General features: G+C 36.0%; 1 protein-coding gene across 1 annotated transcript in view; it reads left to right on the top strand.

Annotated features, from left to right (window-relative positions):
* LOC139120407 (suppressor of fused homolog) overlaps positions 1 to 18001 on the top strand; it is a 21946-nt gene extending 3945 nt beyond the window's left edge. The window contains exons 2-11 of the mRNA XM_070684803.1: positions 6952 to 7086; positions 7257 to 7393; positions 7784 to 7926; positions 8704 to 8789; positions 9145 to 9356; positions 9828 to 9936; positions 10492 to 10650; positions 11627 to 11765; positions 12527 to 12595; positions 13303 to 18001. Coding sequence (XP_070540904.1) covers positions 6952 to 7086; positions 7257 to 7393; positions 7784 to 7926; positions 8704 to 8789; positions 9145 to 9356; positions 9828 to 9936; positions 10492 to 10650; positions 11627 to 11765; positions 12527 to 12595; positions 13303 to 13371 — 1258 coding nt within the window. The 3' untranslated portion in view covers positions 13372 to 18001. The remainder of the gene's footprint in view (positions 1 to 6951; positions 7087 to 7256; positions 7394 to 7783; positions 7927 to 8703; positions 8790 to 9144; positions 9357 to 9827; positions 9937 to 10491; positions 10651 to 11626; positions 11766 to 12526; positions 12596 to 13302) is intronic.

Here is an 18001-nt window from a genome sequence, read left to right as displayed (position 1 = left end):
ACATAGAGTCTTAATGACCAATAAACTTGACAGTGAACTGAGTGTGTATTAGATGTAGGCTGTTCACCTGTCATCACACGCCCAGAAATTCTGTCATTGTTTTCTTCAACCTTCTGTATGTAAGGTGGAATAAAGATGTATTTTGTCTACATGACCTAGATACGCACTGATGCTCAGGAAGTAAGGGATCATTAAAGTCCTACATTTGTCCTTGTTACTATTTTTTTCACTTAATTTCCCAAAGGGCTGTGTGTGTGACCAACAAGCATTACCTTATCAAGGTTTCAAACAAATACAGTTATTATTGACTACACAAAAAGGGCTGTGTGTGTGACCAACAAGCATTACGGTATCAAGGTTTCAAACAATACAGTTATTATTGACTACACAAAATTGTGCTGGAAACTGATTTCAGTCTCATTACAAAGTTTGTGGTTTACTAATATATGTATTCTTATACTGAATTACCTCAGTGTAAAAAGTAAGTGTAGCTTGTTGGCGTTGCTTTCTGTCATTGTTGTGCCTTAGAGGGCAGAGTATCACACCTTCTGATGTAGTTATTCATGAACTTTTGATTCTGAGATGCTCCCATGTGCAAACATACTAGTACAGTGTTTTGAATATTCTGGTATCTGTGATGTGACTTTGTACAGCAGAGATCAGTGAAAACTTTCATCGACAAATTGGCATTCAAACTTTTCCACAGATGCAATGTTAGCCACAAAAGTGCATTCTGTATTTTTCTTTCCAATCACTGACAGTTACAAGTCTTTACATATACAACTTAGTGCTGTGGTACTGAAAACTCTCAATTATGCAAAATTTCTGCAACCAACACAAGAGGGCAGACTTCTCTGTCAAGTCGTTCCACTGTAGAATTTGAAATGCAGACTCAGTCAGATGTGTTCAGAGTGAAAAACATTATTTTTATGCAAAACTATAGCAACTTATTGCTATGCAGATGAAATATTCCTACAAACTACTTAGTCAAAACAATGAATCAGATTCTCAGTGGGTTACCCAGTTACATTGTGGACTCCCACCCATTTCTATGAGTGATTTTGTTTAGGGTGGTAACCAGGTAAATGTTACCAGGGTTCCGAAGTCATTTTATGTGGCTGTGTTTCCTCTGCCACTCTCAAATTCGTAAAATTACTAATTTTTTAGATGATTTACTAATTTTTTTCATTGTTGATTCGTAAATATACGAATGCAAGGAAGCAGCTAGATGATTGAGAGCTGAAGGCCCCCAAACCTCAAAATAGTTCTGTCTAAGCACTTGTTGTACTTAATTTGAGTTTGATTGAATGATATTCGGTATTGGAACGGTTAAGTTTACTTATGAATTTCAAAATTTACGAAAAGTTTCAATACCCAATTTGTAAATTTACTAAAAAATTTCAGAAGCCAGAGGAAACACAGTGTGGGTTCCCTTTGGTATGTCAATTAATGGACAACAGACATGTTATAGGGGTTCCCAAATTCATGAATATGTTATGTGCATGGAAAGGTTAGTAGTGTGAAGGAGAGCTCTGGAAAAAGTTATCCCTGAGCTGAACAGAGGACTGTTTTCAGCAAAATTTTGTACAACACTTGACAACCCTAGTGTAAAAATCAAAGGTTTGGTTAGCTACATAATAAATAAATAGATAAATTGTTCTCTGGCAACTGTCACGATTTCAAACGTCTGTCAATCATGATAAGTCATGTGAGTTTCAAAGATCCATAAACGTTTGCCAAGTAAACACATCACTGTGACTTGTCAATGTGTTCTTAGCAATGTGTTTCTTGCTATATGAAAGAACAAAGGTAAAACTAATTGTGTCAGTTACAGTACACTCTACAGTGAAGGGAAATCATAAAACATGATAAATATGACAGTAATCAGGCAGATTGAGAGGACAAATTAGGAATTGTCACATACATTACATTTAGACAATGGACTTTGTGGTCCTGAAACTGGCAGTTTTGTTTATATGTACACGTTTTTGAACAAACGTACCATAGCTATGACTGATGTACCACTGGAATAAACTGTGCAATAAACTGTCTTTATTGTCTCAATGGTGCATGTCACTTTGTCAGCAGTATTTTCTGTTCCATGGCAAATATGCCACTCATTCTCATGACCATTTATTTACAAGATACATTTCTTCTTGCTATACTCCTCTTCTATCCGGTAAGAATTCAGAACCTTTTTTTCAGCTAAACAAAAACGTGCACTTTGTATGCAATCTGACCAGCCAATGGCCATCTAGTTTTGCCGCATAACAGTGACGCACAGTCTACATGTACTTGTAGTTTAAGTTAGTATACAGTGGGCAAATTCATAACAGATGTATAGGTTTCCCTGCTTCAAACACTTTCTGCGAGCTGTTATGGTTTTCCACAGTTGCACTGCTATATTCACACAAATCAATAGAATAAAAGATGCTGAGGGTAACTGGATTATCATTCAACTAAGTACCCCGGTAGTTGCTGTGTTTACAGAATTTTATAACAACTGAATTCATGATCTTACAGTAGTCCATATTAAACTGGAAGACAGAGAAGCAACCGATTTCCAGCTGTGGGATTTGAAATTCTTCATTTAAAACAAACAGTGATAGATCTAAATGCTCCACATATCCAACACATATAGCTTCTGTATGTTTTGGACCTCTTGAAAATATCTCACAAATATCTCTTCAAGTAAAGAGGAAGGTACAAGGTAACATGTGTCTATGCAAAGCCTAATACCTAGGGTCATTCTAATTAGTCCTGTTAATGGGGGGAAGGAAAGTTAAACATGTTGGTCTAAATTATTAAGTCAAAACTAGTCCATAACTAGCTTATTGAATACACTTTTTACAATTAATGGACAAAAATTCAGAGATACATGTACAGAGAGAAGTAATCGTATTATACAGCACTCATGGGCCATTTCTACTTTCAATGAAGATTGCAGTCTATACCTACATGTAACACTGGCTTCAGCCCCACAGTGAATAGGAAGCATTCAGTCAAATACCCATGTCAACGACAATGATAAAAATAATGATAATGATAAATGTAAATAATAATAATGATATAAAGTCAGTTGATGGTTAGCAATCGCAATCATAGCTCTTTGGTTTTTACCAGTAATATTTAACACAGTACTTCCTGAAAGCCAATACAACTTGACTGACCGATGCTTGTGGAGTTGTCTTTGCCGCCAAGGCATATAGCATATTGCATGTATTGAATAGTCGTATATTGAAGATGGTGATTTGGAAGTAACGTGGTGTGGTGAAAAAATAGAGCTGACGCGTTTTAATTTACTTACCACATCTTGGAATCCCGCAGTGTTTACTGCGGTATCACAGATACTGTGTTACAACAATGACTGTGAACTTTGACGTCAACAAGCCACAACTCCCTAGCAACAAGTGAATCTAATGTTTGTGTTTCCGCTGATGACGCTTTGACTTTTTCAGGATGGATGCGATTTCATAAAGAGTCAATCCTCAATTTTAGGATTAGTTAAATCTATTAATATAAAACCAAGCTACGTAAAGATACACTTTCAGTGTTGCTATGGCGGTCTCCAATAGCAACATAACATGTTATTGATGAACAGGAAAGGATGTAAACAGACCCCACAGTGGTCTTCATGGCTTCATCAATTGACGTCACCTTGTTGCCATGGAATCAAATCATATAAGTTGTTTTGATCCATTGCCAAGCGTGTTGTTTTTCTCACCTGCTCTGCCTTCGTAGTCTCAGATATCTACTGAGGCACAGCACCGTACGGTACAAACAGTGGGAACCATGTACATGTAAGTCAAATTTATCTGTTTTCTTAAATAATAGTGGAAGATACTAGGATGTACGTGGAGAGGAATTTGTAGCAGCTAATGTAACAAGTTTTTTTTGGCATTTTGTGCATGTCATCGCATTGTTTACTTCTGTAGATACCAACATCTGAGCAGGAAGTCAAATTTTTCAGATTTTTTTCCATCATTTTCCTTCGCAAGGAGCTTTGGATAAAACGTTTGCTGGTCTTTCAATATCAGAAGGTGTAATTTTGAATTTTAAAATAAGTGGAATTTAATGTAATTTTGATCTAGAGAGGGAAGCTAGAATGGTGATTGATGACACTCTGAGACTAGCAAGATTTCATAACTCTTTCACAGAAAATTTTTGAATCATTTTGGTAGTTATGGAAGCAGTAAGTTACATTGTATAATGTTTAAGTTTCCTCGGCCGAAGAGAACACTTTTTTCTGAGTCAACGGCATGTCACTGATTGGCATTTTGGACACTAAACAAACGCTGGTTTCTTTTTGTAAGATACTCTGGAAAACTAAATGTGATGAATTTTTTCAAAGCCAAAGCTTTCATACATGGGGCAGTCTTCAAGTTCAACACATATTCATGTGACTTTCTAAATTTGCTCATTTTTCATTTCCCTCATATTCATATTAATGACTATACTGACAACTCTATTATTTACCTTGAAGTCAGTTTGTCTGATTTAAGTTACATGTATGCCAATGTCTGTTTTGACTTTGTTACTGAAAAGATGAATCGACCATGTGTAAGATAACTTATTCTAAAAATGGATCTCATTCTAGCACAGTTGAATCCTTTCGTATCCCTGTCAATATGCCGTGCATCTCTGAAACATCTCAATTTCAAATTCATTCAAATCAGTGCCGCAAAAAGTGCATATGGTATTTTCAAATGAGACACTGATGTTTCAACTGCAAGTGAACATAAGACAGATCATATATTGTGTGACATTAAAGTGTTTAAAAGTAGCTTGTAGTAGAAAGGTTCACTGAGGATAGGGCGGACGTTCCACCCAGGCTACATGCAAGGTAAGCGCTGAAACCCGAGGGACACATAATTAAGCATGTACTGTGCAGTGATAAAGTCACGATGTGTTATAAAAATAATAACAAATTTGTCACTTATACTATGCCCTTGGGAAATACAAATTGTCAGCGCAGGCAGGAACCGTTTTAAGCATATTTGTTCACACGTGTCTGTTAATGTCATATGATGCTTCAGCAGTGTGCAAAATGCAAAATCTCTCCTGGCCAAGCAGGCCAGCAACTTTACAAAATCACTGGGCCGATGATGAAATTAACTGGTCATCAGGTCAAATCCTGCGGTGTACCAAATATAATATTGATTTTTATAACATGCACTCAGTAAACAGCCCAGAACATTTCACTGAAAAAATGAAAAGACCACTTCAACATCTTACCATCAATTTCACCAATTTGCATATTAAATGACCTTTTCCAAATAGGGACATAATACTGGAAGGACATGACCAAACTTGGTGGAATTTTCTAAATGTATGCTGATGATACAATGATGTAACAGTAATGGACGACATTTAGCCGCTCACTTAAGCTAATGACTAATTTGCATATATAATTACCTTTACCAGTTAGTGAAATTGACTTTAGGGACTTTGGTTAAGTTGAGGAACCTTATGTATATTGATGAGGTAATGTTATTGAGTGAAAATCATTTTGCCTTTTATGGTGTCAGCTAATTTATAATTTGCATATCTAAACGGCTGTCAAATAAGCTACATTGAAATGACTTGTATTCAAAAAGTAAGAACTTTATTGCCTAGCAAGATGTTGCTTTTGCTATAAAGTATTTAAAGAACAAAGTGAAAATTTCACAAAAATTAATCCAGCCAGAATGGAGTTAATTTTTTTGAAATGTTGAACACAGGAGAAAAAGAAGCCAGGAAATCTGGTGATGTGCATAAAGTTGCTCAAATTAACACCTCTTTTTCAGCTAACTTACAACTGCTTGTTATGCTAAAAGCTGAACTTGACCAATATTTCAGTGTTGGGTTAATAAATTAATGCAAATTGTATCAATCTTTGCAAAAAAGTGATTGTAAGCAAAATATGGTGTGGTATGTGCGAAGCCACGGTAAACAATTTGAATATCATATCTTCAGTCCATTGACAGTGTGACTTAGTGTCTAACAGTAAAGTGATTGACAGGTTGATGCAGACCGCTACAAATATTAGAGATTCCCCATTATGATCTTGTATTTCTAGCCATGGTCTCTGTATGCTGATTGACCTGTTACAATCAAGTACTGAACTAATAACATTAATAAAATGTACAAAGTGGGCTGTGGTCAAAGAATTAGTTAGTACCGGTACCTAAGAGTTAAAGTATCTCAAAAGTTGACTCTGGGGTTTGATGTGCAATTGTCACAGTGATCCGTTTCCCAACTTTTCAAAGTTGTGTGAAATTGCATCTATACTCCCTGCTCAGTGAGCTGACTGCAGGCGTGGCTTTTGAGTGCAAATAATATCAAGTCATCACTAAAACTCGACTTGTAGCAGAGACACTTTGAACTTTATACTCATGTTCATTTATATCTGAGGACCTGAAAATAGAGTCATTTGACCATTCTACAGCATTGTGTTTGGTCTTTTAAAAACAGCTGAAGAATCGTAAATAAAGGGAGGAAGCACTTCAAGAAAAATCATTGATTGTAAACAAATGTACATTGACATATAATGATTTAGCAACTCTTTTTTTTTTTCCTGGTGCATTTCAGAGTGACCCCCCAAAATACTGTAAAGGCCCCATAACTTTATTAAGGGGGCTTAAATATAGCCTGGTTCTACAATCATGTATTCGGTGCTGGTTATACATGTAGTTACATAAATTCTACATGTTGCATTCCGTTAATCAGTGCCAATATCTTTTTTCTGATTAACTGTCTATAAAAAGAATTCTACAATATCAATCACGTGATCTAGACATGTGTTCCACGACATTGTCGTTACCTAGTGACGGGCAAAGCAACGTCATCGCCCGCACAGTGCAGTGCACACAGTATACACACGTCCGTCAGCAAGAAATTTGAATACACACGTACGTGACCGGATATGACATTATTTGACAGTAAAGAATTTCTCTCCTTTTTTCCTTTCAGGTTAGGTGGTCCAGACCCCCTAGATTACATAAGTATGTATGCCAACCCTGGTGATCCGGCACGGGGCATTCTTCCTCACTGGCACTACGTCAGTTTTGGACTCTCTGATCTCCATGGCGATGGGAGAGTACATGAGTAAGTACTGCATATTTTAAATAATTTTCACGCATGCAATTATTGACGCTAACTGAAGTTTTACATACATGTATACAGAGAATCGTGTATTTTGGTTTTTTAGTACAAATTGAAATACATGTAGTTTAAGAACATATACACTTTGATAAAATTCTGTCTTTCGGAAACAGGTTTACAGGTGGTGAAGGTCCCAGTGGTTTCGGTTTTGAACTCACATTTCGATTAAAAAGAGAAGCTACAGAAACTGCCCCTCCAACATGGCCAGCTGAACTGATGCAAGGACTTGCCAGATATGTGTTCCAATCAGGTAAATAGATGAAGTTGTCATGGAAACTGTGGTGACATTTTTGGTGTGGTGATGAGGTGTTGGTTTTGTGTGATACAGTGTACAAGTAGGTTTATTGCAGATTTTGTTTGTTTTGACGATCTCTTCAATCTGATTTTATCACGCTAGCAGTCAATTCTGAAATCATGCAAACTGGTCTTTAAAGAAATGTTCAGTAGTAATTATTGAAGTTGTTATATCATTGGTCCACAGTCAGATGCTATAGAGGTTTTCCTTTTATACGGAATGAATGTGTAATGCTCATTGTCTCCAACTCACTGCTACTTAGATGTTCATTCATAAATAATATAAAGACAGTAACACAGATTTCATCATAATTTACAAGTAAACTCTCATACATTGTATTCGCAGAGAATGTGTTTTGTAGTGGAGACCATGTCTCATGGCACAGCCCCTTAGACAACAGTGAATCTCGAATCAATCACATGTTGATGGCCGAGGACCCTCAACTTCCACCAATCACCACACAGTTTGGAACCGTGCAATTCGTTCAGGTATGCAACAAAGACATGTATACGTTCAGTTGGATCATTGAGCCAGCATGAAATTCTGCTTTCTATGGTCCATGTCAACCATTGCTGTTACAAAATGTCACATTTTAACACTTTCCTCTGATATGTTTTGTCAGGTTTAGTCGCACTTGTGATGGTAATACTTAGGTCTTGCGTAAAGTGATACAATTATGCAGTGTGAGATCAGTATCAACACAGCCCAGTGGTCCTTCAATCTAGTTTGTTTACCCGGGGTATATTGTACATCATACATGTGAATTACTGTAAAACAAGTCTTTTTAGCTTGCATCCTTTTTTTAGCTAATTTAGCTAAGTGTTTAAATTCGCTAATTTTAAGATGCCGCTAACGTCAACTTTTCTCCTTATTTACTATGGTCAGGTTGTCTTTTCAGCCATTGCAATGAAAATCCAAAATCTCTAAAACAGCACACAGCTAATTCAAAGTGTTTTACAGGAGCATCCACTTTTCAAAATGTAGCAAAACAAAATCAGCTTTTGCTGGACTTTGTGACTTGTGGATTCGTTCTCCCCTGATAATGGTTAATCTACACGGAATCCATGGAACTTACAATGTCTCATGCTGTAATTATTCAAGGCAATTAGATCATTAACACCAAGAGCAGTACAAAATTTGAAAGTACCAGCAGGTGGATAGTACTGCCAGATGGAAAGTTATTGGCATGTTTATGAACAGGGACTATGTAGAAGACAGATCCACTGGGAAGTCTCTGATGGCAAATTCTGTTTCCACCATTGCAGATATTAGGCGTATGCAATGAAGAGTTGCAGGCAGCTCAGCACTGGAACGGTCCTGCAGTTTTAGATTTGATCCGAAAAACTCCAGGGTAAGTGAACAATTCCTGGAAATTTTTGTTGAAAACAAATGAAGCACAACAGAAATGATACGTTGGTCATCATATGATTTGTTTGACTCCAAGGCATTTCTATGGCTGTTCTGTTAGTTTGGTATATTCAAGACTTTGTCAGTCCACACAGGTGTTTGTGAACATGGAAACAATGGCATAGGTCGATTTCTTATCATTTACAGGCAGAGTTGGATAGCTCTCATGCTTTTTAAAAAAAATAAATTTTCCAGTAACAGTATTTTTCTTTAATGACCATTGAAGTTGACTTTACCTGTAATAAAGTAATAGTTCTACTGTAGCAGTTACAGCATTAGCATACTTCTTTCCTTTGTAGGGGAGGCGGTCCGTGGTTGGTCACTGATATGAGGAGGGGAGAGTCAATCTTTGACATTGACCCCCACCTACAAGAGATGGTGGATCGGGGAATTGAAACCGACGGTTCCAACTTGAGCGGGGTCAGTGCCAAATGCTCCTGGCAGGACTGGGATGACTTTTCTGGTGAAAGTAGTGGAACTGAGCAAAATACACCACAGATTTCAAAATACGGTGAGACTACTTTCCTTTGTTTCTATAAGGTAAACTCCCTCTCTGCAGATGTTTTAGCTCTTCTTCATCAAACTAGTCCTGAACAGTTTTTTTCAAGAAATCTGTATAGCTGAAAATGTATAGGTGCAAATAATTATATGTATTATGCCAAATTTTGTATTAAATATCATCATTCTGTCTGTTGCATACATGAAACAATTTTGTATGCAAAATGGAAAATTACTTCCGTTATATACTTTTTGGACTACATGTCAAATGTTTTTTCTTAGATTGACAGTTCAATATACATGTCTGCACTTACCCCTGGACTGGAAAGTCTCTGGATCAAGGCAGGGCTGCCTCATGCAATGGATCTTCCAGTCTAACTCCAGGCACTCTTTGTGCAGGGCTTGCTCTGTGATGTTAATAGCCCTGAATAGGAGATTGTGTAGCAGAAAATTCACCTATTTTCATTTATTTACTGTTTTTCAGACACAGAGCAAATCAAAGCAACTTTGCAGAGAGGACTAGGACAAGAAATATCAGTACTACCGCCAATACAGACAAGTCAAACTAGTGGTATGAGACATGAGAGAGACACGTATGTATCAACTTATAGTGTTCTTGTACTTATTTCTTTAAAATGAATGAAGCAAATACAGGCATTCAAAACTGTTTGAGTGTGTGTGGAAAGAGTGATGTACTTACATTTCACAAAAGACCAAGCACAGCGTTTTAATGAATTAATATTTTATAATCTTATGAAATTTAGATAGTGCTGCGGAAGAGTTTTCCAGAAACACTAATTAAATTTCATATTGTAAAAAAATCTGGGGAGAATACTGAAAAAGAACTTTTGAATGCTGTTTCTCTATGCCTGTGCTCCACTTTATGCCATCTTAATGTGATTTACATAGTATAGCCATGCTCATGCAAACTTTACAATTCTTTCCTTCACTTCTTGATCGTACAGAGTGTTACATTTATTGACTATTCAAATTCTGGGTTGTTCTGTTCAAAAATCATGTGGCATATAGTGTCGTAGCCATCAACATGACAGTAGAAATTCTTTCAGTTCACCTGTATTGATAAATTGTCCATTTTTTGTGTGGTGAATTATGAATCCTTTAGAAATTTACCTTTTTCCTTTTCTCAGGAACCAGGATGTCTTAGACAACAGGAAGCCGTCCCTCGGGGGAAGTTCAGAGAGTGACATTGAAGGAAGTTCAATGGAACTGATCAGGACAAGAACAGTTGAAGGAGTCAAGTTGAAGTTCAACATGGAGGCTGGTGCTCTTTTACCATTGGCACTGAAGTAAGTTGGCTTTTTGCAAGATTGTCCCTACCCACTTAAATGATGATGGTACAATGTCCAGTGTCACATATCTTCCTCTAACTACAGCATTCTCTGTACAGGAATATACCTGTGCTGACCATATAACAAATCTTCCTTTATTACAGTTTGAGGACATATTTAAAATCATTCCAAATGTAGAGATCATCATGAACTCAGTACAAACTATGTTTTTGATGTTTTAATTTTTCTTTGACAAGAAAATTCGAAGTTGCATTTTAATAGTGTCACCTACAGTCTATAGTCAGTATAACATGCCCAAGAAAAAGTCAAAATTGTTCCAGTTTATTGCTATATTCATATATAAAATATCAAAGCATGGAAAATGCTATATATGTAAAGGGCAACTGTGAGCCATATCGTTTCATCACTCTCAAGTTGAACATGCTAACTTTATGCTGTCTCTCCTTTCATGTATTCCCTAGTGTTATGAGTAAAATGTACTGCTATGTAGATTCATTCCTCTGTTTGGAACTGTTTACGCAATGAGAAGATCATCAAAATTTAGAGCCTATCAGTGTGTAACAGAAACTCATTTAGAAATAATGTTGGTTTTCACGTTGAAAGGCTCAGCTGTTGTAAAAAAGTCTAAAAACAAATCTCTCTGAGAATCAGCATGTTTGACTGGCAACCCCTTCTACCACCAGAATTTGGTACATTCCAATGTTTTCAATAGGATAAAGTACTTGTACCTGGGAATGTGGGGATGAAAGGGTATGAGAAGTGTGCTGGTCACTGAGATGTCAATGAATCTTTGGTAGTTAGTTCAGCAGACAATCTGTACTTTATTAAATATATTATACCACAACATTGCCTGTAATGTTTATGTGAGCTCACATGGCCAAGAAAAAATCAAACATACAAACACCATCAGCACGTTAATGAAAATACTACCTTTTTGGTGATTATAAAGTTGCATTTTCTGTTCTTTCTTCAGGGGTAGACTTAAACACGGTCGACATTTTACGTTCAAGAGCATAACAGGAGATGTGGCTGTTACATTAGTATCACCCCATGTGGAAGGATCAATAGTGGATGAGACACATAACTATGCTGCTCATGGGCCTTGGTTGCAGGTAAGCTGATGTGTAGTGTAGGAAAATTATGGGAGAGGATAGCTACATTCTGGAATTAGATAAAAATTAAACTCCCAATTTTCACCAAAAAAATTTAGATACCTGTAATTGTTATGTGAAAATTGTGTAGCACAGGTCAGCTTCAACACTCTGTTTGCTATTCTTAAGAGTACAGCCAGCTCAATCTAGTGATCAGTTTTCACTGTCAGGACATGAAACTCTGACGTTAATGCCATCAATTCAGTAAACAGACTGTCTTTTGTATGATTGTCCTTGTATATTTGTTGAACTCACCGCACTATGCCCTCAGCAATAAGCAGCTAATGAACTATTGCCCACATACAGACAGTCTTGGCTGTCTCTCCATTAGGTAATATGCACCTCGAAAGTGAAAGACTTAAAATTTTGCTTTAACTTTCCTCAAGGGATCTTTCAATCATTCTCTTTCAAAATCAAGAATAAAAATAGGGGGTCACCGTGCAAATTTTGGTACTAGAGAAACAAATTACCCAAGATTTACCGATATTAGAAATTCAAAATGGCCGCCATCCCAGTGTTAACTCTATGGAGAAAAATAAAAATTTTCGAATTTCGAAAAACTAAGCCGGTGAAAAGTTTTCTTTCACCAAGAGCTTTAAAATGAACCCCCACATGTAGTATATCAGAAGAGAATTGTAAAAGTTTGAGAGTCCGAATATCTGTCCCCGAGGTGCGTTCTACCTTAAACTTACAAAGAGATATTTCTTTTTGATTGATGATAGATCCTCATTGCCGATGATGCCTTAGATTCTATTATTGAAGATCTAGAAGTACTTTCAAATCCTAGTGAAGTGAGTATTACAAAGAGCTCTTTGTCAGTGTATCGTGGTCAGTGTTACCAGCTTTCTCTGGTCATGTTTATCAACCTTGGCATACAAGACCCAAAATGCATGTTTTACAAATTTGTTTTAATGACTGTTTCTCATTAATTCTCAGTGTGTTGAAAATATCAAGTTTTATACTTTAAAAAATTGTCATGCAACTTTCAAAGACCTGTTTTTCCAAAGCTTGGAACATAGATAAATGTTTTTCCATATACCAAGGAAATTCAATAAAATGATATTGGAAACCTAGTAACATTTTCTCACTGACCAGTGTTAACATTTCTCATGACTAAAAGACCTATATTTGTCATATAATACATTTCCAAGAAACTTCACAAAGAGAATTGTAAAATGGAAATTGTGGCTGGTTGTTTATATTTGGGTTCATAAAGTTCAATAAGCACTTGCTTCTAGAAATTATGAAATGCGTGCATTTGCGACTAATTTCGGCCAGTTGTTATTATTTCAAAATTCAAGAAGGACCTTACTTTGAAAGTCATACAAAGTACCAAGCAAATAACAAGTGCAAATGTATTGTTCATTAAGTAATTTTACTGAAGTAGGCATGATTATATGGTTGAAAAGTTGCCAATATGGACAGTGTGCTAAAGCATTGGCTATAATATGTGCATTGCTAACACACCGATACATGTATTTTTCTGTTGCATCCACAGGTAGAACTACCAAAACATTTTACGTGGCCGAACAAGCGACTTGCAATTACCATAATACCTGATGACTAGAGTGGTTATGAACATTTTTTATAATCTTATTAAAAAAAAAACTAAAAACAAAAAAAGCAACATTGAACTGCCTACAACTTCAGAAAAGCATCAAGAAGCAACGACTACAAGAGTACTCAGAGGAAGAATGCAATCCAGACGTTTGTTTTTTTGAAGGAACCATCTTACACATCATCATCCGCTATGTGTTATCAGATGTGTTACCTTTGAACCTCAGTTTTCCTATTTTGACACAGCATCCACAGCTTCTCAGAAAAAAATTCACAAAACTGATTTTGCCTTACAACTCTGTGTACCACAATGTTAATCCATGTCAATTCACTTCCTTAACCTTTTTCTGTTTCTGATCAACTTTGAAAGCAAAATTGTGAAATGTTATTTTGAGATTTTTACACAAATGATATACCTTGACGAAATAGTTTGAGATGATTATCCATGTTTAACTTCATCCTTAAATCATTTAGTTAGCTTACAAGAAACATAGACTAGTGGTGATAAATGTATTTTCTGTTCAATACAAAAACCAAAGACAGACAGATGAATTGTTTACATATACGAGACCTGATTATTATGTGACATGTGAATTTGCTATTTTTTAATTTGGTAACTATTTCTAGTGGCTGAAATGTTCCCTGGTGTGATATTTAGAAGTATTAAAAAGGAGCCATGTTCAGCCTTTTGAATGACGATTTTATTTTGTATGTGATGGTCAGGTCTTGTACTTTGGAGGGCTATTTTACATCAAATATGCATACCCACATACCGTACTCGTCCGAGTATAAGCCCCCGGTTCGGCAACACTAAACAGCGGTAAAACTAGGGGAGGGGCTTATACTCGAGCAACCCCATGTTATCTGGCATGGACGCTTAATTTATGCTAATTTTATGCACGATTTTTTTCAACACCACTCGATCTTTCTATCGCTTTCAAAATCGACTTACACATCCAAAGAAATTGATTGTACAATCTCTGAATACAGAAGTGACATTTTGGTGAAATTTCAGCGTCGAAAAAACCCCAAACTTGAAACAAAGACGTCATGTATGCTGCTGATCAACAGTACATGTAGTAATGTGAACAGGCATGCATTGCCCACATCGAAAGGCAACTCAATATTCCAATATCAAACTGTCTACATCTTGTGAAAACAACAACATAGCAGTGAAAATTGTAATAGTCACCAGGAAAAGTCTTCACAAATGAAAGATAATTGCTTCAAACAAAGACACTGCATGTTCAAGCTTGAAAACATCGTGGCCGTGAATGAAAATAAACAATGGCGGACGTGAGTGAGACTATTCTATTTAGGCGACGGGGGTGAGTAGGGTCAAAGAATCAAGATAGTACTGGAAAAACGTGTCATTTTCCTTACGATATTGTCAAGGGAACTCCAGTTTCCCATTGTTTTAACATCTTTTAATAGTTTCTTTATTATCTAAAATTAATTTTACCACGTTAAATGACCAAATATACTCTCCTAACCTTTCTGTATTTGAGTTACACTAGGGTAGGGGCTTATACACGGATGTAATGCATTTTCTAAAATCCTCTAAAATCAGTAGGGGGGCTTATACACGAGCAGGGGCTTATACTCGGACTAGTACGGTAAATTTTTATGACTATGTCAGTCCTACGTAACAATGGCTCCTTGGTTTTGTTGTAAAAAATTGGATGCTTTGTCTAATTGTGACAAAGTTTTATGTCTGGCTTTAGAGTTTACAAACATCTACATTTCCCTGTATTAAGAAAATCCTTGGTGAAATATTAATATAGGAAATATGATTTTCGATGTATTCTGTATCTCCCGCTTCTTCAGTCAAACTCATAATAGATTTGTTATTTTTATCAGTATTTTGTTTGATCAAATGAACTGCAGTACAAATGAAGTCATTTATGTAAATGTGTGTGTAGAAAAGAGCATTCTGATATCCATTTGTGTACATGTTTGTCCTGCCATCACATGATTTCTGTTTACCATGGTGTCCATAGTATACTGCTGTATCCAGTATGTGTTATTTTACTACCATTCCAGCATGATGGACCCGTAGAGTAGTGAGGGTTCTAGGTACAGCGCCCTCATCAGGCCAAATTTATGACTTGCTTCCTCCAAAGAAATGAGTGCCCATTGAACCATAGACCCTAGAAACAGAGGTAAAACTCATGATAAAACTCATGTCATCTGTTGTTCATGTGAGCTGCTCTTTTATTAAATCAAGAAAATGATGTAACACTTTCAACAGAAGTAATGTCACCGTAAACAGTTGTGACAAGGACTGTTTGTTGCAGTTTCAACAACACTGCATGATGCAGAGAGGTAGAACTTGGCTCTTTCTTTTGTTTTCCACACGAAAGGCCAATGTGGTGCTCACAAAGAATTGTAAAGACTTTTGATAATGTTTATTTTCTTGAATGTATTTATTATAGACACCAACCCTACTGACAGATGTGTAGATGAATTTTACTCTGTGACATTGTATTCTGTTAATTTTCCTATTTTTTTATTTTTTTTTTAATATTTTGGTTTGATAAACAAGTATTTCCATGTTGTACTTGTATCAGAAGTTACAACTTTGTGATCTTGTTTTCAGTTTTATCGGCTTGTGAGAACCATTTTTACCATAATACTTCACCAAGTGTAACCGAACAGATTGCTTTGTGATGTATATTTCTCAAGGTAGAACACGCCTGGGAGACAGTTTTATAGAAACTCAAATTTGACAATTCTTTTATGGTCTACTGGTCATGTGGACTCATTTGAAGCCTGTTGAGTATGTCAGTTTTTCGTTCTTGTTTTTTTGTGAAAATAATGTAATTTTTACCTGTGGAGTTAGCACAGGGTATAGCGGCAATACTGGATTTCAAATATCAGCAGATTTTATGTTTCTCTAATCCCAAACTTTGTACAGTGACCCATGATTGTCTTTTTGAGTAAGAAGCAGGAACAGTTTAAAAGTCTCCTTGAGGAAAGTTTGACTAAAAAGTCTAAAACCTTTCAGTTTTGAGGCATGTATTACGTGAACATAACAAACGTTGTTGTCTGTTTTATTATGTTTGTATCCTTTCAGGAATCCCATTACAGGTATCTAAAATCTTGACACATAGTAGTACAAGTGGTCCACAAATGCAACCGTCAATAGAACAAGTGTTACAAGTTCAATGTCTCTCTCTGAAATATATGCTAATTAGCTAACGGGTGCTCAGACAAACTTCACACGTCAGCATGTGATGAAGTTGGATTCCCTCTGACAATTTTTGAGTGTCATGGTTTTGGTCTTTTTTTGAGAGATAAATTTGTGACATATGAATAACAAAAAAAAAACTAGCACTTTTATTTATCTTAGAAAAAGTTCAGCAAAACTTTTGAATATATTTAGAAGGTGGATGAAGTGCTGTAGAAATCTAATATTTATCCCTGTAGCCCAGCATGGATATGTAAATATTTTAAAATATTCAAAGGAATGAGAAGATGAATTCGGGAGAATTAGATAGGAAATTAGCGTCCAATATGCAAACTAAGTCTGACAAAAATATCATGAAAATTGAAAGATAGTATTAATTCTTATTGTTGTCAGTCAACCATGAAGTATTTACATGTATATATGTGAACAGCAGCCTTCTGTTGTGCATTTCAATTTGACCTTTGACCCTGTCTCACTCCACCTCCCAAACATTCTATACATTTGGATCAAAACATAGTCCCTCAGTCACCACATAAATATAGGAAAGGATGAGCAACACGGGACATGCATGACGGTCATTGTTATAGGCTAACTCTTTATAGTAAGACAAACAATGTTACTGATCAGTATTAGATGGGTATTGAATCAAACAATTTGAAAATTGCGGATTTGTGATTTAGAGAGACTTTCTTATTTTGCCACAGCTATGTAAATGTGGGGGATACTGAAAGAGAAAAATAGGTAGCAGCTTCTCCAAGTGGGGATGTATATGACTGATAACTTAGAAAATTCAGTATCAGAACAATTTGTTTTCCCGAATTTGGATACCAGTGAGAAAAGTTCAATTTGGATTTTCACAACATTATTTTTATTTTGCAGGTTTTTAGTTACTTCTTGTAGCATTTGTTCTGAACAAAATAGTGCCATACAGAACTACTGTCTGTTTTCTTATATAGAATCACCCCACAGAAAATTATGAGTCTTTCCTTTGCTAAATGAAGATGGGATGTTTCAAATTTTAACGTAACTTGTAATTTTTTTAACCCCATGTCTTGCCCTATCCCTATGTATGGGTCATATGAAAAAAATATTTCCTCCCTGGCAAGAATTAGGCCTCAAAGACTTGTCCATGAAGTTTATCTGATCATCAAAATCATATTTCTTGAAATAAAAAACTGGCAACTCATGCAAAGAATATATCAATCATTCATATGGCCCAAAGCATTGTGGGATTTCCCCATACACTTCATGCTCATACATCGGAGAGGGTAGAGAATGGCAAGACATGGCTTGGATCAGTTTTCATTGACTGCATTTACTCATCAACATTGGTAAAGAAACAGAATACTTGTGCTTATTTTCATCCCCATAATTTTGTCTGATCATAAACTGTATGTTACTTGTCAACATATGAAGTAAACTGCATTTTATCATATAAATATTTTAACAA

This window comes from Ptychodera flava, chromosome 20 (genome assembly GCF_041260155.1).
Source record: "Ptychodera flava strain L36383 chromosome 20, AS_Pfla_20210202, whole genome shotgun sequence".
Classification (NCBI taxonomy): Eukaryota; Metazoa; Hemichordata; class Enteropneusta; family Ptychoderidae; genus Ptychodera; species Ptychodera flava.
Note: the sequence above shows the minus strand (reverse complement) of the source record. Positions and strands in the feature narration are given on the sequence as shown.